Source organism: Lepidochelys kempii, chromosome 2 (genome assembly GCF_965140285.1).
Source record: "Lepidochelys kempii isolate rLepKem1 chromosome 2, rLepKem1.hap1, whole genome shotgun sequence".
Lineage (NCBI taxonomy): Eukaryota > Metazoa > Chordata > Testudines > Cheloniidae > Lepidochelys > Lepidochelys kempii.
This window is the reverse complement of record NC_136381.1, coordinates 40,157,138-40,179,523: the sequence shown is the minus strand read 5'-3', so window position 1 is coordinate 40,179,523 and position 22,386 is coordinate 40,157,138. Positions and strand designations below refer to the sequence as shown.

The window sequence follows — 22,386 nt, the reverse complement described above, 5'->3', positions numbered from 1 at the left end:
CTGTTGCAAAAAATGCAAATGCAATTTTAGATTGCATTAACACAGGCGTTAGAATGCAAGTTACAGGAGGTGATAGTATTGCTCTATTCAGTGCTGGTTAGGCTTCAGCTTGAGAACTGTGTCCAGTTTTGGTCACCAATGTATAGAAAGGATGTGGAGAAACTGGAAAGGATCCAGAGACGACTGACAAAGATGTTGAAAAGGATGGAATGCAAGCCATATGAGCAAAGGCTGAAGGAATTGGGTATGTTTAGTTTGGAAAAGAGGAGATTAAGGGGGCACATAATAGCAGTCTTCAAATACTTCAAAAAAGATGAAGAAATGTTCTCTCTTGCCGCAGAGGGCAGGACAAGAGGTAATGGGTTCAAGATACAGCATAGCAGATTTAGATTAAATCTCAGGAAAAACTTCCAAACTGTAAGAACAGTAGGACAATGTAACAGACTGCCTAGGGAGTTTGTGGAAGCTCCTTCACTGGAGCTTTTCAAAAGGAGACTGGTAGCCATCTGTCTTGGATGGTTCAGACCCAACAAATCTTGCATTTTGGCAGGGGGTTAGACTAGATGATCCTTGTCGTCCCTTCTAACTCTATGGTTCTATGATTCTAGTCCTTAAGAGACCCAAACCTTTAAGATAGAAATAACTGCATGCTCAAGTGCTTCTTATAGAAAATTCAGGGAGAAGAAGTGTATTACTATGAGGAGATAAAACCAATAGGGTTAACAGTAGATCCAGAGAACTGACTGCATCTGAATTGGAGAGAGTTTGTCATAGAATCCCCTCCCAGCCAGCTGAAAAGAATTTGTGCCAGCAAGAAAACCTAGTGCAACTTTTGAAGTTGGAGAAGGGGAGATGAAACTCTGGAGTATCGTAGAAAGGTAAAAATGGACAAGCCAGAGTAGATTCACCTTACCCGAGAAAGACAGCTCTGTGCTGCAAGAACCAGACAGCTTGCACAGTCAATCCTAGTGAGTGGACAATGGCAACAACACTGATTCTCAGATCCTTCCCAGTTATGTGCTCCCTGCTGAGGTCTGAGTGCAGAGTGGTGATATTTGAGAACAATGCCCTTTCTCTCTATTTTGACTGAAACCCTGCCAGATAAAGATGTCGAGATTGCCAGGGGGTTTTAAAGTACATTTAAAGTGCATTTTTCTCCTCTTCTTTTTTTTTACTTTCTTTTTCTCTTCTGTGGATAGAAGTGACTGAGGCTTTCATAAGGGATTAAGCATTGTACAGTGGTGTTTCAGCCCATAAAGGGGCCAATGAGTGGCTTTTTTTTAGGTATCTTTGCACACTTTAGCTTTCTTTAGGTGTTCAGATCCTTTGGTGATGAGCATGGTACTAATGACATTGAAAAGGAATTTTTATTCAATGAACTTGATGTCCAAGGACCAGGTATCAAATATTCTGTGGAGACAGCCACAATCCATTAATTAGTCTGTGGGCTGAGGTATAAATTTAGAACCACATACAGTGGGTCTTCTGCTCATGTCTGTGAGTGGTTTGCAGAAATATCAATGGTAGATTATGGCCATTATGCAGTAATTCAACTTTTACTTATCAGTACCTTATTGTCACATTCAGCATCACTCAGTCAGAAAATATGGTCCCTTTTTCTTTAGGTCTGTTGTAACTTTTGGTCTTTGTTTTTTTCCCTTTCCTACGACAAGCAGCTGCAGCAGTTATAGCCACACAATGGGGTAGGGAAGCACCCCCGGTCCCGGAACTGTGCAGAGGATGTGAACCCCCCCGCCCCACCACCCCCCACCGCCCCACCGCCCCACCACCTCCCTAGGGACACCAGGCTCCATGCAGCTTTCCCCCCCTGCCTTCCCATAACAAATAAAAATTAAAAATTGTGGAACTAATATTACATTTGCCAGGCATCACTTTGATACTTTGCCCATATGTTATCCCCCTACCCCACCATTTGTTTATCTTGTCTTTTTAGTGTGTGAACTCTTTGGAGCAGGGACAGTCTCTTACTCTGTAGTACCTACCACAATGGAATTCTGATCTTGGTTGGTGCTGCTAAGCACTATAATGATAAATAAATATGATACTTCATTTTTCTTCCTTTTATCTGTCTGTATGTTTTTTCACCCATTTTATTCCTTGCAGCATTTCCTAATTCCTCCTCATGTGGGCTTCATTTCCACTCACTCTCCCCATCCAGGGTGTTAAAATGATCACCAAAGCAATAGTTAATTTTGAAGATAAAAACTTCCTCAACCAGTAAACTTAATAGCGTCAGTTTTGTTGCATCCTCTTACTTTAAAAAACTGTCTTTTTAGTGGCAATAGCTTTGCCGTGGGTGTTTGCCTGGGCAATGACTTTGCCCAGAGTTGAGACTTTTTCTGTTGATGAATTGTACAGATCTATTCAGATTTTGTTTATCATTTTCTCTCAAAAGGAATATTCCCCATCTGTCACAGACACCGAACTCTCTGCTAGCTTTCTTGAATTTTGAGAGGTATATGTTTGTCTCTCAGGTTTATTTGTTTTTATTAGTTGCTCATATAAAGCTAAATACGAGATTATTTCTCTCGCATTTTCTTTAAATGGGTTTTCTGTGGATATGTAGCTGCCTTGTAAAGGGAAAAAATTGAGGCTTTGTGTTTTGATTTCTGTAATGTAGCTACGTGTGCACCCCCATATGTTACCCATTTGCCTAAAAAGAAGATGAAAATTGTTAGGTTGAAAAAATTGCAAAACGTAGGCAAGTTTTGAGCGTTTCCTATGAGTGAAGCCTAATTGCTATCACTTGACTTAGATTGACCTAAAGGAGTCAAAACAAACACATTATTGGTTCAGCACTTGTTGTATTTGTGGCCTGGTTCCTTGATCAAATTGGTGGATGAGTTTGGCATGCTCTTTAGCTAAACAGGATTTCCCTAACAAGTTTGGATGATTATTTCTCCCCTTCCCTCCCCCTTTTCTCTGTACTTGTTAGCTCTGGTTTTAGCTAGTTTCAATTTATAAAAGGCTAAAAGAGTTGATTTTGGATAGGGAGACTGTGTGGAAACACAATCTAACAAATGGAAACAAGATTCTGATGTGGAGTGTCTCTTGAGACAAAAAGAAAAGGAGGACTTGTGGCACCTTAGAGACTAACCAATTTATTAGAGCATAAGCTTTCGTGAGCTACAGCTCACTTCCTCAGATGCATATCGTGGAAACTGCAGCAGGCTTTATATATACACAGAGAATATGAAACAATACCTATTCCCACCCCACTGTCCTGCTGGTAATAGGACAGTGGGGTGGGAATAGGTATTGTTTCATATTCTCTGTGTATATATAAAGCCTGCTGCAGTTTCCACGATATGCATCTGAGGAAGTGAGCTGTAGCTCACGAAAGCTTATGCTCTAATAAATTGGTTAGTCTCTAAGGTGCCACAAGTCCTCCTTTTCTTTTTGCGAATACAGACTAACACGGCTGTTACTCTGAAACCTCTCTTGAGACAGTGCACCTTGTGGAACAGAAGCTGAAACTTCACTATAGCAGAACACTTAAAGAGCATTCCAGGTCTAGCAGGCTGTATGACAGCTCAGTAGTGAAAGAGAGTTACAATTTCTTTCTTTAAGAGTATTGTTTGCCTAGAAGTCATCTGTTTGTCTGGCCCGGTAGCCGCCAGAAACTGTTCCAGAGTCACCTGGATGCTACTCTTGACATAGGAATCAATAATAGTCCCAAAATCCTACTATATTTCAGTATTAGACCCCATGCTATTTGAACCATGGATGATCTTTTTGTATAAAAGAGGAAAATATTTGGAAACTTTATATAGGCATTCTCCACTGATAATGTGACTTTGTTATAACATTGCATTCACACTGCAATTATCATGGTGTTAGGTTTTCTAGAATGGAATTCTGTTTTTAGCGGGGGATGTGGGGAATGGCTTTCAGACTAGAATTTGGTCTATAGGATTTTGGTTTTTGGTGGTAGTGGTATTATTTCCAATAACGCAAAAATTGGTTCATCAGCATTGCTTGCTGTCCACATACATTTGTGGTGGCTCAAGGCCTACATTCTTTCTTACATTTCACGAGGTAAGTGCATGTAAACACCTAAAGTTGGAACTGCTTGCATAGTCAATAATCATTACCAGTTACTCTGTGATACTTGAGTTTTTTGTCATATACATTGTGAATCCAAATGATACGTCTTCTTTTGGAATAAGAACCTGTATGATACCACTGCTATCTGATAACTGTATGAAGCACATTGAGGAATTTGCTCAAAAAATGAATCTGGTAATTTCCCTGTACTGGCAATAATAAATACATTTGGGGCAGCAGAAAGTTGCAAGAAAAAAATGTGTGTGATGTTAACAGGATTCCTGTTTAGATTTAATAACCTGAGATTGTTCAAAAACCCATTTGCTTACATAACGATTGTGCCCGTAGAACTGCCAAGGTCAGCATCAAGCTTGCATTGTCAACCATGTAAATGTTGATTGCAAAAGTAAGAGATCTTTAGGGAATTTATTGCAGTAAATTTTATATGTGAGAATTAGTGTAAGTATTGTTTTATATTGGGTCCTTCCTTGTCTCTTCCTTCCATTTTCCCCTTTTTAACTTGTTCACCCACTCTCTCTTTTGATGTATAGCAAATGAAAAATCTATGTTGTAAATTAGATAGGACTACTTGATCTATTTTGAATGATAATTTAAAGCTTTTTATGCAGCTTAAACTTCCTCAGGACAAGATACAGAATGTAAACAGTTAAAAGCTCAGCGTGAATGAAAAATGAATTATAACAATATATTTAAATACTTTTTGATCAACTCTGTTTTTGCTCCCCAATGAATTTAATAAGTAAAAAGTCTTCAGATATGCCCTGCATGTAATTCTATAATATTACACCAACAGCTGTGTGTTTTATAGCTTTTCCTTTCATAGTCCAAAACTGATAAAAGATATGGCTGGCAAAACTCATCTTTTTATCCAGTACTCAAAGCTACAGGAATAGATAATTGCAGCTTTGCCCCTGAAGCTCTTGCTCAGCCTCACTAATCTAAAGCTTTTAGTTTGCATCACTACTCAGCAGTTATTTACCACAATTACCAGAGATCCAGCAACTAGGTTAAGAATGGGTCTGAAACAGGAAGCCCATAATGGCTACCCAGTCCAGGCAGCAAGCTGTATCAACCCCCTTCATGCTCCACTGCCACTACATGAGACTCAATCACCTTGCGCAGTACCAGCTTCACTGCTTGGTGACAGTGGAAGAGGCTGAGACAGACCCCAGAGCTCAAGCCCAGATGCAGCATGTTACTCTCCTCTTCCCCATGCCTTGTAACAGGAGGAAAGGGGAAGAAAGAAGCAACTCCCAGGTTCCAAAAGCAAACAGATGGTGGGAATCCAGGCTGAAAGCATGCAGGGAGGGATGATTGTATCAGGGCCCTGAGGTCAAGGGGACCCCCCCCAAAACATCTGTGTGACAAAAAGTGAAATGGGAGGGGTGGGATCCCAGGAAATATAATGTATCCAGGCCCAAAATTTCTTTTGATGAGCCTGGTGGGAGTAAAGGAAAAATGGTTACTTTGAATGCTGCCTTAGCTCTTCACAGTTGAGTGTTTCCTTCCCCTATTCCAGAGGGCATCTTCACTGCTCCTGAACCCACCCACGCCCCACTTTGGCTAGCAGGGTGAGCACTAGCTTGTCATCTTTTATAGTTCAATGCTTCTGGCTGGAAAAGATGTTTTTTTTTTAAAACCTTCTAATATAGTAATTACTAAATATTTGCAGTTTCTTGTGGTTTGGATAAAACTCCTGTTTGGAAAGTATTTTAATACAGCTGGGCGTTTGGCTAGGTATCCCTCTCATCCTCTTTTTAAATCAGTATCACAGCCATCACTATTTCATCTTCATATGTTTGCCCATTGTATGTGTCCCATGTGGCTCTAGTCGAGAACTTATTCATGTGCATGAGGTATTAACTTCAATCCAGTTATATTTTGTGGGGTTTTTTAAAAGGAGAAAATGACTATGGCTTAAAATATTTATTTCCTCTGGTGGTGGTGAAGTAATTTTTGTGGGGGTTTTGACTGCTGTGCAGTATGTGTTGGGACAAAACAGTCTCTCACTGTCAACGTATATGGACGCACACAGTCAAAACATAAGGTTGTTGTTAGTATCTCTATAAAATTCTTACTAGTAAAAATACTAAACCAAAAGTAGACATTAGTTTGTGTTTTTGGAAGATTAGGATGTGATAAAAATATTACTTGAATTTTATATGCACTGGTTATCTTTTATAGTGGATAATAGAGTATCTGAACAGTCAGGAAAAAAAAAGTCAATTTCAAAACTCAAGTTGAATTTCTATGTGACCCATGTTTTTGTTTTAAGATGTACAGAAAATCAATTTGGACAGAGACTTTCCCTCCCCTCTGTAGATTCACACTGTTTTCTGCTCCCTCTGTGACACTTGAGATTGGTAATGGAATGCAAACCCTTTTGTCTCTGGGTCACCGGTTCAGAGCTGGCTCAGATCAACATCAGGAGTTTCCAGTTGCTGGCTTTCCTGTTGCCTGTATGAAACCAATGGATGGCTTATATCCAGTTCTTAGTGGATAAGTGTCTAAATTCCCCCCAAAAAGCCATCAGTTAAAACTGGGTCTTCTTCAAGTAGTGACCCCAGAGCTGCTCCATTTCACCTCATTTGCTTACACCTCATGTGCCTTTGATCAGAGATTTTTGGTTAGTAGTGCCTGTTTAATCTGTGTGTGAGCCCTAAGCATCCTCATGCCCTGTGCCGAGGCTATATGGGATTGCATGGTCAAACCACCCTCAGTTCCTTCTCAGCAGCCTTGGCCTTAGACGGCGCATTAGTATGCCTTTCTGTTTGAAAATACTCTTATTCTGTCTGTCTGTCTGTCTCTTTCTGTCTTGTTCTCTCTTTTTCTTTCTTTCTTTTAGAGGGATTGGTCTCAATCCTTTCCCTCTTATGAGGAAGAACTTCCTCCTCAGATCACCATTGCTCTGGGGTATACCAGGCTCTCTGGATTTTAAACAGTGCCTCTCTTCCTGGGAAGCTATCTAGGTCAGTGATGGGCATTCTCATTATATCCTCTCCTTGGGGGAGTTGCATATTCCTCAAAATGCTCCATCTGCTCTGCTTTTAAGAGCAGGGCTAGGAAGAATCATGAGATAAGATTAAAACTTTTAATGATGGAATGTTCTCTTTATCTGGCCTCAGATCCAGGCCAGGACGCCTCCTTCTCTACCAGACATCAGTCTGGCAGTGAGCACAGTGCCCCTTTGACTTCAACATGTTCACCTGGATCTGCTCATGGTAAATCTTCAGAGAAGACCCATATGAAGAGAACATATTCTTCTCAAGAGGAGCCTACTTCAAAGAAGTCTGACTCCTCCAAGTAAGACCATTTTAGAGACCTCATGTCCTGTCTAGGTACCATTGAGGCTTCAAGTGCCATCAATACCGACCTCATGTGCGGTGCTCCCTACTCTTCTAAAAATGGAGGCACCAAACATGCTTCGGTACTGAGATTATACTGCAGAAGCAGAGCACTGCACCACAGCTGTCTAAGCACTTCTCTTCTAAGAAGGCAGTACCTACATGTCCTTTGGTGCCGTTTGTACCAACATCATCGTCCTAGATATTCTTGGTACCAGGTAAGTGCCATGCCTGTCATACAGTCTCAGTGTCTCTTAAGACATCTTCATTGGTACTGACTATATTTACCAGGAGAGACCTATTAGAAAAGCTTATGTCCTCAGTACCAACAGTGGAAGTGGCTCTGTACCTCACACTTACGTGACACCACAGGAATTCATATATTCCAGAGACCTCCTTTTTTCTGATAAAATGGAGTCTCCCTTGCTGGTCAGATGTTTAACCCCGACCTGAAGATTCTTCATGTCGAAGCTTGGCTCCTCAGTGGTTCATGGGAATAGAGGCTTCCTGTTCTGAGGAGACACAAGAGGTATTAATGAACAATAGAAAGGAGTCCATGAGATACATTATCTTCAGAAAAGATTCAGCATTTGGTGTATTCAGAGATGTTCTCCACCTGCTCAGTAGTCCCTATCGACCATTTTGGGATTACCTTCTATAGTTCAAAAGACTGAATTATCTATTAGTTCCATCCTAGCGGTCATAACAGTCTTTCATTCCTCAGTTGAGGGATTCTCAGTTTTCACTTATCCCACAGCTGTGAGGTTTTTCAGAGGATTGGGGAACCTTTTCCCTCAAGTTAAGGAACCCACTCCAATTTGGATGTATTTCCTTATGCCTTATCAATTTTTTCCTTTCAGCCAATGGTTACTACTTCTCTCATTCGTTTATCAATGTAGATGGCCTTTCTAGTGGCTATCACCTCTGCCCAAAGAGTTGGAGAAATGGTGGGGCTTCTCTTTTTATAGAGTCTGTCCTATCTCGGGCCTCTCCTTCCGCCCCACCACCCACACAAACATGATACAGTTCTCCGGTGACCTGGAATCCTACTTTTGCCATCTCCGACTCAAGGAATATTTCCACCACACCACTGAACAGCACACTAACCCACAGAAACCTTCCTACCAATGCTACAAGAAAAAGGATTCTACATGGACTCCTCCCGACGGTTGAAACAACAGACTGGACTTCTACACAGAGTGCTTCCGCTGACATGCACAGGCTGAAATTGTGGAAAAGCAGCATCACTTGCTCCATAACCTCAGCTGTGCAGAACACAATGCCATCCACAGCCTCAGAAACAACTCTGACATTATAATAAAAAAGGCTGACAAAGGACGTGCTGTAGTCATTATGAATAGGTCAGAGTGTGAATGAGAGACTGCTAGACAACTCTCTGACACAGAATTCTACAGGCCATTACCCTCTGATCCCACTGTGGGGTACCAAAGAAAACTGCACCACTTGCTCAAGAAACTCCCTAAAGAAGCACAGGAACAAATCTATACAGACACACCCCTGGAGCTCCAACTAGGGGTATTCTATCTGCTATGCAAGATCCATAAACCTGGGAATCCTGGACGCCCCATCATCTCAGGCATTGGCACCCTGACAGCAGGATTGTCTGGCTGTGTGGACTCTCCTCAGGCCCTACGTTCCCAGCACTCCCAGCTATCTTCGAGACATGACTGACTTCCTGAGGAAACTACAGTCCATTAGTGATGTTCCAGAAAACACCATCCTAGCCACTATGGATATAAAAGCTCTCTACACCAACATTCCACACAAAGATGGACTACAAGCCGTCGGGAACAGTATTCCCAATAATGTCACGGCAAACCTGATGGCTGAGCTTTGTGACCTTGTCCTTACCCACAACTATTTAAGATTTGGGGACAATTTATACCTTCAAGTCAGCGGCACTGCTATGGGTACCCACATGGTTACTATAGTATGCCAACATTTTTATGGCTGACTTAGAACAAGGCTTCTTCAGCTCTTGTCCCCTAGCGCCCCTCCTCTACTTGTGCTATATTAATGCCATCTTCATCATCTGGGCCCATGGGAAGGAGGCCCTTGAGGAATTCCACCATGATTTCAACAATTTCCATCCCACCATCAACCTTAGCCTGGGCCAGTACACACAAGAGATCCACTTCCTGGACGCTACAGTGCAAATAAGTGATGGTCACATAAACACTATCCTATACCGGAAATCTACTGACCAGTATACTTACCTACATGTCTTCAGCTTTCATCCAGACCACATAACACGATCCATTGTCTACAGCCAAGCCCTAAGATACAATCGCATTTGCTCCAGCCCCTCAGACAGAGACAAACACCTACAAGATCTCTATCAATCATTCTTACAAGTACAATACCCACCTGCTGAAGTGAAGAAACAGATTGACAGAGCCAGAAGAATACCCAGAAGTCACCTACTCCAGGACAGGCCCAACAAAGAAACGCCATTAGCTGTCATCTACAGTCCCCAACTAAAACCTCTCCAGCGCATCATCAGGGATCTACAACCTATCCTGAAAGATGATCCCTCACTCTCACAGACCTTGGGAGACAGGCCGGTCCTCGCTTATAGACAGCCCCTTCCCAACCTGAAGCAAATACTCACCAGTAACTACACACCACACAACAGAAACACTAACCCAGTAACCTATCCCTGCAACAAACCCTGTTGCCAACTCTGTCCGCATATCTATTCAAGGGACACCATCATAGGACCTAACCACATCAGCCACATTGTTTATTTTTGTAGATTGTTACCTGTTGGTTCATTGTTGTTGTTGGTGGATAAAAATTTTTGTTCAGAGGGAAAATTTTTTTTCAGCTCCATATTTTTTTCCGCTCCATATGAGGAATGATTTGGTCATTGGGCTTCAAGCTCTATTTTTCAAGCTGATGTTTGAGAGTGACTTGCACTCCAGCTGTTTAATGTGTCTGGATGAATCTCACATATGGGATCACTGTCAAATTTGTAAGGACTTCAAGTCGAACACCAAAAAAAGATAGAGATGTCAGGCTGAAGTTTCTTTTGATGGAGACTGCCTTTGGAGCCTTTCTGCATGGAGAGGGCGCAGAGTACTTCAGTTTCTGAGAGACATGCTCCCTCAATGTTGGCTGAGTCCTGGCACCGCTCACTATCTCCAGTACCAAGGAGGAAACAAGGCTTTTAAGGAAGCAGTCAGGAGAGATCTACAGTGTGTAAGTTTACCAAGCAGGGAGACAGAGACTCAAGCAGAGTGCATTCAAAATCTAAGCACTCCTCATCTCGGTTGTTGGCTAAGGAGGCACTGTTGACTGGGTAGTCACTGTTGAGTCAAGTATCTGAAGAGGTGCATTCAGTTTCTGCAGTGTTGTTGTCTTGTTACTCACCAGTAAGAAACTATGCCAGTACCATCCATGCCAAAGTCTTTTGCAGCAACAAGGGACTTGAGTTTGTCCGTGCTGGTTTCCCTGGTGGTACAGAAAATTGCTCCGCTGGTACCATCAGCACACACTATCTCAGCTCCCTCAGTCTAGCACCTGGTACAGAATCAGTCTGTCATCTCTTGGAGCTCTCATCTTATGGTACTGTCAAGGGGAAAACTGGCAATCATGGCCTCGCTTCAGTTGTCTCTGGGTTCTCAGCACTGGTCCCATCACTGGTGGTACCCTGTGGTCAAAGGAAGCTGATTTTTCATCTTCTGACTCAGGGATTGGCTCCTATGTCTCACAAGTGAGTAGTGCATCTCACTGCTCCCCTCCTAGAGCTAACTGCCCAGGATACTTCCAAGACCCTGAAGACTGTGCTGATGGGAACGTGTGGCTGGTAAGGCACTGAGGTCCAATGCCTTTTCAGTGGCCTTGTGAGAACCCATGGGCGTTTCCTCACATCTCCATGTCCTCCCCACACTACTGCCCTTCAGTTTCATTGATTAGCCTTGGGGAGTTTTCTTGTTGAGTTCATTGTGATCTCACACCCAGTACTGAGCAGGAAGTAACAGTTTGGGGGATCCTGTGAGTCAGTTGCCAGAGGAGACTCAGGCTATGGCTATACTTGCAAATGTAGAGTGCTGGGAGTTAAACCATCTCTCGGAGACAGCAGCAGGGAAAGTGCAGCTGTGTGTTTAGACTGTCAGCTGCAAGCACAGTGGCGTGGCCACATTAGCAGCTCTTGCAACGCCACAGAGAGCAGTGCATTGTGGTAGCTATCCCAGTATGCAAGTGGGTGCAGCATGCTTTTCAAATGGGGGGTGGGGTGGAGTGTGACAGGGAGTGTGTTGTGTGTATGTGGGAGGAGAGACTGTTTTGCGGGGCAGAGTGTATCAGTATGCTGTCTTGTAAGTTCAGACAGCAGCAGGGGGAAACCCCAACATCAGCCCTTCCCCTCCCTCCCCCGCCTCTCCCTCTCTCTCTCACACACGCACAAATGCCTGCCTCTGCAGCAAGAGCATTCCACAGTAATGGTTTGCTTTATGGCCTGGAGCAGATAACATGCCGGCTGTCAGAAACAGAGCTTTGAAAGGGGATATCCGCATGCCCGCAGCCGAGTTCAAAACAATGACCAGAGTGGCCACTTGACTTCAGGGGATCATGGGACGTTTCCAGAGGCCAATTACAGTGCAATAATGCAAAACATCATCCACACTGACACCCAGGCGTTTCAGCCAGGGCTCAGCAAGCTCTATGCTTCTCGTGGAGGTGGATTACCAGGGGTGCTCCAGCCGCAGAGTCCAGGCACTCTAAGTGCCGTGCCAGTGTGGACACCGCAGGAATTAGGGCATCCGGGGCTGATTTAATGCACTCAAACTTGCAAGTGTAGCAAAAGTCCTCAGCCTCAACCTCTGTTAGCTCTATACTCCTCTTCCCCAGATGAAGCAGTATCCATTGGAGTGTCCTAACCTACACTTGATAACACCAAGTCTTACACCAAGAGCTCTTAAAAAGGGTTGCCTCAGCCTTGGATATCCAAGTGGAGGGAAGTTTGGGGAGTTGTACCATAGACTTATTTACATTGTAACCACAGCTGGCCTGTCTTGTGTGGCCTTACCGATTAATGAGGCAATTTTAGAGCCCACCCATCAAGGCCCTGTGGCAAAACCCCTCCTCCCACACCTAAGAGGGCTGAGCCTCATTACTGTGTATCCTCCCAAGGCATTGAGCATTTTTATGCCAGGGACAGCAGGCTGCTACTCCTAAATCAAAGGATGCCAAAAAACTTGTTCCGTTTGGTAGAAAAATCTTTTGTACAGCTGGGTTACAACTTATAATAGCCAACCCACAGGCTTTATTACGGCGTTATGACTTTAATATGTGGGACTCTATATTGAAGTTTAAGGATAAGCTGCTGAAGGTTGCAAAACAAGATTTTCACGGGTAGATGAAGGGAAGCTGGTGGCAAGAATATCAGTACAGGCCAGTTTGGATGGTGCTGATGGGCTGCTAGGATCATGGCCTCTGCCATTATCATGTGTGGCTGCTCATGGCTGCAGTCTTTGGGCTTGCTGTAAGAAGTCCAGCAAACTGTTCAGGACCAGCCATTTGAAGGGTCATTCCTCCGTCAGTTAGAGATGGATGAGAAACTTCATGGTGTAAAGGACTTCAGGATAATGTTGTTATGTTGGGTATATATACATTGGCCCTGAAAAGAAAACACTTTCATCCTTAGCAGTCCCACTGATATTCTATTCTTGTGCTTCTCCAAGATCTGCGAAGGAAAGAGTAGAGGTTATAGGCACGGACCATGTCCTCCTCCTACTGCAGCAGCTCCTGATTCATCCAGACACTCTGTGGGGGTGCTAAACAAACATTTTGATGGGTTGGTTAGGGATGCCATACCATTCTCCAAAATTCCAGCCTCTCTTTGCTCTCTGTTTGCAAATAGTGTATCCTACTTCCTAGGTTCTTGGTCCCGAATTTCTTCAGACAAATGGGTCTTAAGCATCGTGGAAATGGAATACACCCTTCAATTTGTTTCTGTCCCTCCTTCCCATCTTCTTTCTCTGTCCCTCTTCAGGGACCACTCTCATAAGGAAGTACTCCTCCAGGAGTTACAATATCTCCTGCAATTGGGAGCCATAAAAGGGGTTTCATAGTGTCATAGAGGGTTCGGTTTTTATTCCCACTATTTACTTACCTGAAAGCAAAGGGAAGTCTGACTGATTTTAGACCTGCCTCAATTCAACAGATATCTGAAAAATATGAAGTTTCTCATGGTTTGGCTGGCTTCCGATTATTCCCTTCCTGGAGATGGGTAGGCTGTCCTTGACTTATAAGATGTGTTCTTCCATGTAGTGATCTATCAAGGCTGTAGGAAGTATTAAGGTTCTTGGTAAACCAATCTCACTACCAGTTCATAATGTTCCCTTTTAGCCTCTTCACAGCTCCACAAGTTTGTAGAAAATGTATGGCAGTGGTAGCTGCATTTCTGAGGAAGTTGGCTGTGTAAGTGTATCCTTATAACTGGCTTGAGAGAGGCTGGTTCAGAGTTCAGGTACTATCCAGTGTAAGTCTTATCCAGTCAACCTTCAATGCACTGGGACTATTAATCAACACAGAGAGGTCTATCCTGTCCTTAGTTCAGAGGATAGAATTCATATGAGCAGTCCTGGACTTAACTCAAGCTAGAGCTTTCCTTCCATGGCCAAGATTTCAGACAATTTGATCCATCATTTTAGGTATCAAGGCTCACCTAAACACAAGAGCATGGAATTGTCTGAGGCTTCTGGAGCATGTGGCCTCTTGCATATATACATAGTCTGTCATGCCAGGTTGCGCCTCAGGGAACTACAGATTTGGTTAGCCTCCGTATTCTCTTTGAGTTTTCACTCTGGAAGCTTTGTGATGTGGATACCCTCTCAGGTTTTAGCCTCTCTGGATTGGTGGACAAACCCTGTACACGTATGTGGTAGGTGTTCCCTTTGTCCTACGTTAACCTTCATTGACATGAGGTACCGACAGACAGCATCTGCTCTGGGTTTGGGGGCTCATCTGGATTCTCTACATAGGCAAGGGTAATGGTCCATAAAGGACTTTTTGGACACACAAATGTCAGGGAGTTGAGAACTAGCCAACTGTTTTCGTTTGTGCTACAACTTGGCTAGTGTTACACCACCAAGCAGAGTGACACCACATTCAACAAGATTGTAAGTGACCTCTGCAGCCTTTCTGGCTCAAATGCTTATCCTAGACCTTTGTAGGACAGTAGCTTCATCTTAAGTACACACTTTTGCATCCTATTATGACATCACTCAGCATTCTAAAGACGAGGACAGATTTGGGCAAGTTGTCCTCCAGTCCTTATTCAGATAGACTTCAATCCCACCTCCTAATTTCATTACTTGTTAGTCTCCAAGAGCGGAATGCACATGTGTAATCATTCGAAGAAGGAAAAATGGTTACTAATCTGTTCTGTAACTGTTGTTCTTCGAAATATGTTACACATGTCTATTTCACAACCTGCCCTCTTGCCCCTTCATGTGGGAGTTTCTGACAAGAAGGAACTGAGGGGATCAGGGTGGCTCTGGCCTTTATTCTTGCACATAGGGGGGTGTGCAGCAGCAGTGGGCACTCGAGCTGCTCCAAATGGTACCACTGAGGATAAAAATTTCCTACAATCATGCGCAGAAGGCACACACACCAAAAGTCGAAAAGACATGTACAGCATATCATGAAGAACATCAGTTAAGGAACAGGTTAGTAATAGTTTTTTCTCTTCCTGGCTCTGCTTCATGCTATAGTGGTCTCTTGACACTAACCCTGTAACAACAACTTCTTCAGTCTCCTGAGCTGGTTCCTCTTCAGTTGCAACATTTGGGATAAACTGAAACCACCTCCTTTCCCACCATTCAGTCATGTGACCCCTTTCCTTTACTGACTTTGAATCTCTTTCCACACAGAACTGAAATCCCTTGATCTCATCTTAATTAATTCTTCTTTGCTTAATTTCTGCCCTTGTTTCCTTTTATCAGAGCTTGAAAAAATGACTTAATATCCACTAACCAGGGAGAAAAAAACTTAGAATCATAGAATATCAGGGTTGGAAGGGACCCCAGAAGATCATCTAGTCCAACCCCCTGCTCGAAGCAGTTAAATCATCCCAGCCAGGGCTTTGTCAAGCCTGACCTTAAAAACCTCTAAGGAAGGAGATTTTACCACCTCCCTAGGTAACGCATTCCAGTGTTTCACCACCCTCTTAGTGAAAAAGTTTTTCCTAATATCCAATCTAAACCTCCCCCACTGCAACTTGAGACCATTACTCCTCGTTCTGTCATCTGCTACCATTGAGAACAGTCTAGAGCCATCCTCTTTGGAACCCCCTTTCAGGTAGTTGAAAGCAGCTATCAGATCCCCCCTCATTCTTCTCTTCTGCAGGCTAAACAATCCCAGCTCCCTCAGCCTCTCCTCATAACTCATGTGTTCCAGTCCCCTAATCATTTTTGTTGCCCTTCGCTGGACTCTCTCCAATTTATCCACATCCTTCTTGAAGTGTGGGGCCCAAAACTGGACACAGTACTCCAGATGAGGCATCACCAATGTCAAATAAAGGGGAACGATCACGTCCCTCGATCTGCTCGCTATGCCCCTACTTATACATCCCAAAATACCATTGGCCTTCTTGGCAACAAGGGCACACTGCTGACTCATATCCAGCTTCTCGTCCACTGTCACCCCTAGGTCCTTTTCCGCAGAACTGCTGCCTAGCCATTCGGTCCCTAGTCTGTAGCGGTGCATTGGATTCTTCCATCCTAGGTGCAGGACCCTGCACTTATCCTTATTGAACCTCATCAGATTTCTTTTGGCCCAATCCTCCAATTTGTCTAGGTCCTTCTGTATCCTATCCCTCCCCTCCAGCGTATCTACCACTCCTCCCAGTTTAGTATCATCCGCAAATTTGCTGAGAGTGCAATCCACACCATCCTCCAGATCATTTATGAAGATATTGAACAAAACCGGCCCCAGGACCGACCCTTGGGGCACTCCACTTGATACCGGCTGCCAACTAGACATGGAGCCATTGATCACTACCCGTTGAGCCCGACAATCTAGCCAGCTTTCTACCCACCTTATAGTGCATTCATCCAGCCCATACTTCCTTAACTTGCTGACAAGAATACTGTGGGAGACCGTGTCAAAAGCTTTGCTAAAGTCAAGAAACAATACATCACTGCTTTCCCTTCATCCACAGAACCAGTAATCTCATCATAAAAGGCGATTAGATTAGTCAGGCATGACCTTCCCTTGGTGAATCCATGCTGGCTGTTCCTGATCACTTTCCTCTCATGTAAGTGCTTCAGGATTGATTCTTTGAGGACCTGGTCCATGATTTTTCCAGGGACTGAGGTGAGGGTGACTGGCCTGTAGTTCCCAGGATCCTCCTTCTTCCCTTTTTTAAAGATTGTGCTGCCTTGTCCTCTCAAATCTCACACTGCAATTTAAAATGGATGAAACAGTTGTGTATGGTTTATATTCCTGTCTATATTTAATTATAAATTATTATAAATGAACTTTGTATTGAAACTTTGCAGCTGTAACTTACAACAGCTTTCACTTTTATATACCATGTTTCCCTTCTTGGCTTCCCTTCTCTTCTTGGTTTCTGCTCCTCTCCTTCCCACCTCCTCTTTTTTGAGCCGCGGATTTTTGCAGATTTTGGAAGATAGCACTGCATTAGTTTACATGGTACTCCTATTTGCAAGGTGATCTGAACAACCATAAGGATTAAAACCTTTTATTTAAATGGCAACTCAGATTTGCAGGAGTTGATGGTACTCAACTCAGCAAAGCTTTCTAATAAGTTAAGAAGGGTGTATTTTTCCAACCTTGCTTTTTATTACCTCTCTTTTCCTTCTACTCCTTGTTTTATTCCTACATTTTGTGCTGTGTTGATTCCTTCCTCTTTTTCCTACTTATACCTTTTGTGATGTTGCCTCTTTCCTTCAAACCTGGAGAGTCCTCTTTCTTCCTAAAAATCAGGTCACTTGACGTCTTTAGATTTTTCTTCAAAATTCACTTATTTTGTTAGCTTTCTACTGCTGAGCTCTAATCCAGGGCCTTCTATTGAGCTCTTCCTTTACCCTTTCTCAAAATAAATATCAAGACCCATAAGATACAGGAATATACAACATAAAAAAAAGTCACAATAATTCGTTGTTTTCCTTGTTCCTTGTCCTGTTCCTCCTCTTCCTTTGGTCAATTATTTTAATTTCTTAGATTTTCACTTGTTTTAAGGCAGTGACTGTTCCTCCCTCCCCATGAAGCAACATGCCCACATGTAGTGATAATATTTAGGCAACATTATATTGTAAATATATTCAGGCTATTTGTCAGTAACTAAGATGGCCAGCTCTGCTTCTGCCTACGTGAGTTGTAACAGGGAAATCCCAAAATTTAGATTGGGTGCAGAGCAGGAAGGAGAACCATATAGAAAAGAATGAAAATGGGTATATAAAATGGGAAATTATTTCAAAATAAAAAAACAATTAAAAATACCTTCAACTCATTTTCTTCCTTCACACTCAATTCTATTCCATTGACGTCACTGGATGGTTTGTCATGAACGTCAGTGGGAGCAAGATCATACCATTCTTATTTACTTCAATACTTGTCTCTTTTCCCTCCCTTCTGGTCAACAGGGGTTTTGTTCCTGGAATATATGCCATATGTTATTTAGTTTGTGTTTTTATTGTTTGTCAGAGAATTCGTCTCTCAGTTTATTTTGAAACAGCCATCAGCCATTAACTTCAGTGTTTTTCCATTATGTATTTCTGTAGCACCTTCAGTTCAGGGCCCTATTGAGTTAGGAGCTGTACAAACATGAAAAAATAGTAACCTTCTTGTCCCAAAGCGTTTACTATCTAAGGTTTTATCTCATAAACAGGAAGGACTCTCAAGTTGTCATTAAAATTGTGAGTACCCTGAAGGGCAGAAAAGAAAGCAGTAAATGGAAAAATAATGTGATGCATTAAGCCCCAAATTAGGAGGAAAAGAGACCAAGATAAAGGCCAACATCATTATTTGACATTAAGTTAAAAGTTCTTCTGTGCTAAAACTGGATGCTATTTTTGAGTATTGTGAATGATATGGTGGAGTTACAGTACACATCTCTGAAAATAAGGGAATATTGTATAATTAAGATTAATATAGTGTATTTATAGGGTAGCAATCACCATAGTATACAGGCATCAGCATACGACTGTGTTGAACTTTCATTGCTGTGGGTTTTAAAAACAAAGCTTTCCTCCCACTTTTCATAAAATTGAACTTTAAAGTTGTAAGATTGCCTTATTTAATGAGATTTGGTTTGAAACTTTAAGAATAGCCTCAACGAGGGAGAACTGAATGTGGCTGAAAAACATGTACCATAGAGAAAAACATTTGAAGTGCATAGCATTTCTGTAGTCATAATGGAAAATATTGGTGAAAGTCATCAGAGCTCAGATTTGCTACCTTAAAATCTAAAAAAAACAATTTTTTTAGGAGCTTAGGAAGCCTTAGCGGGAAACTTTCATTTATAAAAATCTGTATTGGTATTAATGAGACTAGAGACAAGAGAATGGCGTGTAAAACTTACCCCAGATAACTGCCTGCATATTATAATTGTGGACATTGCATAAAAGAAGAGCCTTTAATTACTGTTGAGTTGAAATTTGATTTATATTTTGTGTCAAAAGGTATAGAAGATGAAACAGGTTCAGATATGCAATATTCTACCCAGTATATTAACCAAGAACCCTACATGCATCAAGATGATGATCAGCAGCAGGGATGGGTTTCCTGGGCCTGGTCTTTTGTTCCTGCTATTGTGAGTTATGATGATGGAGAGGATGACTATACTGGAACAGAAGGTGGAACAATACTGCATCAACACAAATCCCAGGCCATTAAGGATCCTATTGTTTCTATTGGGTTTTACTGCACAAAGGCAACTGTGACTTTCAAGGTAAATACATCTCTACATTATAGTCTAATAATTGTTTTGCGGAGCAATGAATTAATGTATTAGATTTCAGTGTGTGGTTATTTGTCTTTAATAAAGAGAGGAAAGACTTATATTGCTGAAAATATGAAGCAATTGAACAGTTTTATTCTTCATCAAACAATTTGCAGTTAACTTGGGTTTGTGAGGTGATTGATATAAAATTTAGTTCAATGAAAAACAATCCAGTTCTGAAGGAAAACCATTTTAATTTAGCACTAAAATAGATAAAAAACTTGAAAGAAAAAAAAAGTTCTTAATACTGAAAAGTATCCATGAACTTTTATTTTAATATTGGCTTCTGAGTCTACATGACATTTTTGCAAATTCACTTGGTTTCTTGTAAAAGTACTTTTGCTGATATAGCAATTTGAGAATGGCTGGAGTTATTTTCTTTACTGTGTAGTAATAGATAGAACTGGACCTGTTACTCTGGAACATCCAAGATTAAAGTAAATTTTAGTTGACATAATTTTTAAATACTTGTACTTCTGTTGGGAGTCACCTTAGGAACAGTAAAGTAAGAAATTTTATATGTATACAGAGAGAGAGAGAGAGAGAGAGAGAGATACTGAGATTTGTATAAATTTTCTCATAAATCAGTGATCAAAATAATCTCAAATAATAAAAAAATCTCTGCTTATTCCTGTTGTGTTTTCAGAAAACAGTCATTGATTTTATGTAATATTGTTAATAACTTAAATACTGATAAAACACTAAGATTTACTGACAGGAATTAATTTGATAAAAACCGGGGCCTAGTTTAGCAAAGTATTTAAACACATGTCAAATTTTATGTCCATGAGTAGCCTGACTGAAGACTAATGATGAGTTTATAGTTAGGCACATGTTGAATAAAGGCCAGAATGCTTTAGAGCATGAAAAGAATGGATGGTGGAGAATCTGCATTTTAAAAAGGCATGTTGTTGAAAAAGTTTCAACCACTTCAGCTTTGACAGTTGCTAATTATTTAACATTTTAATCTGAGTAAGAATGTAAGTAATTTTATTTAAAGGATTTATTAGGTACTTGAAACATATCTTTGTCTTCTGTTTAGTTAAAAATGTTAATTAATATGAGTGGAGAAAAATATGCAGCTTTCCCATGATTTTCACTTACCTTGTTTTTGTTTAAAAGCATGGGAGTTGTAATTTTTTAAAAATTGCAGTTGGAACTTAAATGGTTTTGCTTTGTTTTGTATTCCCATGTGCAGTATTGAATCTTGGTTCTACAGCCCTTGCTCACATGAGAAATCCTACTGAAGTCATTGGACCTATTTATGTCAGTGGTTCTCAACCTTTCCAGACTACTGTACCCTTTTCAGGAGCTTGGTTTGTCTTTCATACCCCAAGTTTCACCTCACTTAAAAACTACTTGCTTCCAAAATCAGACATAAAAATACAAAAGTGTCACAGCACACTATTACAGAAAAATTGCTTACTTTCTCATTTTGTCCGTATGAAATTTTAGTTTGTACTGACTTTGCTAGTGCTTTTTATGTACCCTGTTGTAAAACTAGGCAAATATCTAGATGAGTTGATGTATCCCCTGGAAGACTTCTGCATATCTTCATAGGTATGTGTACCCTTAGTTGAGAACCACTGATTGACGTGAGCAAGGGTTGCAGGATTGGGCCTCTTAATGTTGTGTTAATAGGCTTGTGCATTTAATTTTAGGTTGTGGTAAAAATTACTTATAAATTATGGTATCTTGCATTTTATATTTTTAGAATGTAAAGTGGTATATGAGAGCAGTATGGTGACATTTAGGAGGAAAACATTAGAATTCATTGTTCTGCTTGCATGCAAGGAATGAATGGAATTAATTTGTGGTTCATATTTTGGTCAAAAAATAAGGTCAAGTTTCTACATTAGCATTCTCAACAGTTGATACCATTCCAGCTAAAAAATCGTGCCAAATTAAATGTAGCATTTTTCTAATAATGTTGAAAATTGTTCTTGTAATGTCTGAGTTCTTTTAATCAATTAATTGCTTTTCCTTCACAATAATTGCACACAGCTGAACAGTGATCAGTTTTTGTTTTATTTTGTTTTTGTTTTTAAAAACCAATTTTACTTGAGCTTTTGGATTACAGAATTTTACTTAGAAAGAGCACCCATTTCTACACTCTCTTGGAAATAACTAAGTAATGAGAGCCGGTGTGTATTATGTAAAGATTAAAACTTGAATTATTAATGTCAGCAGATCAAACTATAAAAATGCAAAACTAATATGAAGTTTTAGTACAACTTTTCTAATAGAGTGTTTAACTGTATAATGTACTTTTTCCATTGTATGATTTACTGCTTTAAAGTTTTGATAAATATCTAAGTATTTAGAGCATAGAAAATAAAATTTAATAGAGTTTTATTTTAAAATAACATGAGAAAAAAGAAATTTAGGTATGATTCAAAGTCATAATGTTTTCTTTAATATTATTTATGCTGTGAATTATTTACTATGCAGGATAAATGTTTCAATAAGTTTATGGATTTTTAGAGCAGATTATAAACTGGCATGTGTATTGCAGCTGCATATCTGTTACTTTAATTTTATACATTGTTGGTGTAAAAAGACAACTAAATAAAAATACTAAAGTGTTTTAAAACTTTTTTAGCAATACTTGAGATTAAATTGGCATATTCAGCTAGAAGTTCGCATATTCTAATATGGATAATACGTTACAGCTGTTTTTACTGCACCTGTTTCCTGCCTAATAATAATTTTTGGCCCATACTAACGTTTAATTTGTCTTCATCAATTCTATATAGTAATGACAGATTATTGCTGTTTAATGCTAATATTGGCTAATATAAGGTGTTTATCATTGTTTCATAGCTTACTGAAATGCAAGCTGAAAGTAGTTATTATAGCCCTCAGAAAGTAAAATCCAAAGAAGTTATATGCTGGGAGCAAGAAGGAACCACAGTTGAGGTAATGTTCCAGTATGACTAGATTTTTCAGGTTATAGTAAAT

The 22,386-nt window shown here is 40.9% G+C and overlaps 1 protein-coding gene across 13 annotated transcripts in view; it reads left to right on the top strand.

The window, feature by feature from the left end:
- Positions 1–22,386, top strand: part of VPS13B (vacuolar protein sorting 13 homolog B) — a 922,277-nt gene that overhangs the window by 146,271 nt on the left and 753,620 nt on the right. For all 13 annotated transcript variants that reach the window (XM_073330465.2, XM_073330462.2, XM_073330464.2 and 10 more), the window contains exons 8-9: positions 19,106–19,374; positions 22,249–22,344. In XM_073330465.2, coding sequence (XP_073186566.2) covers positions 19,106–19,374; positions 22,249–22,344 — 365 coding nt within the window. The remainder of the gene's footprint in view (positions 1–19,105; positions 19,375–22,248; positions 22,345–22,386) is intronic.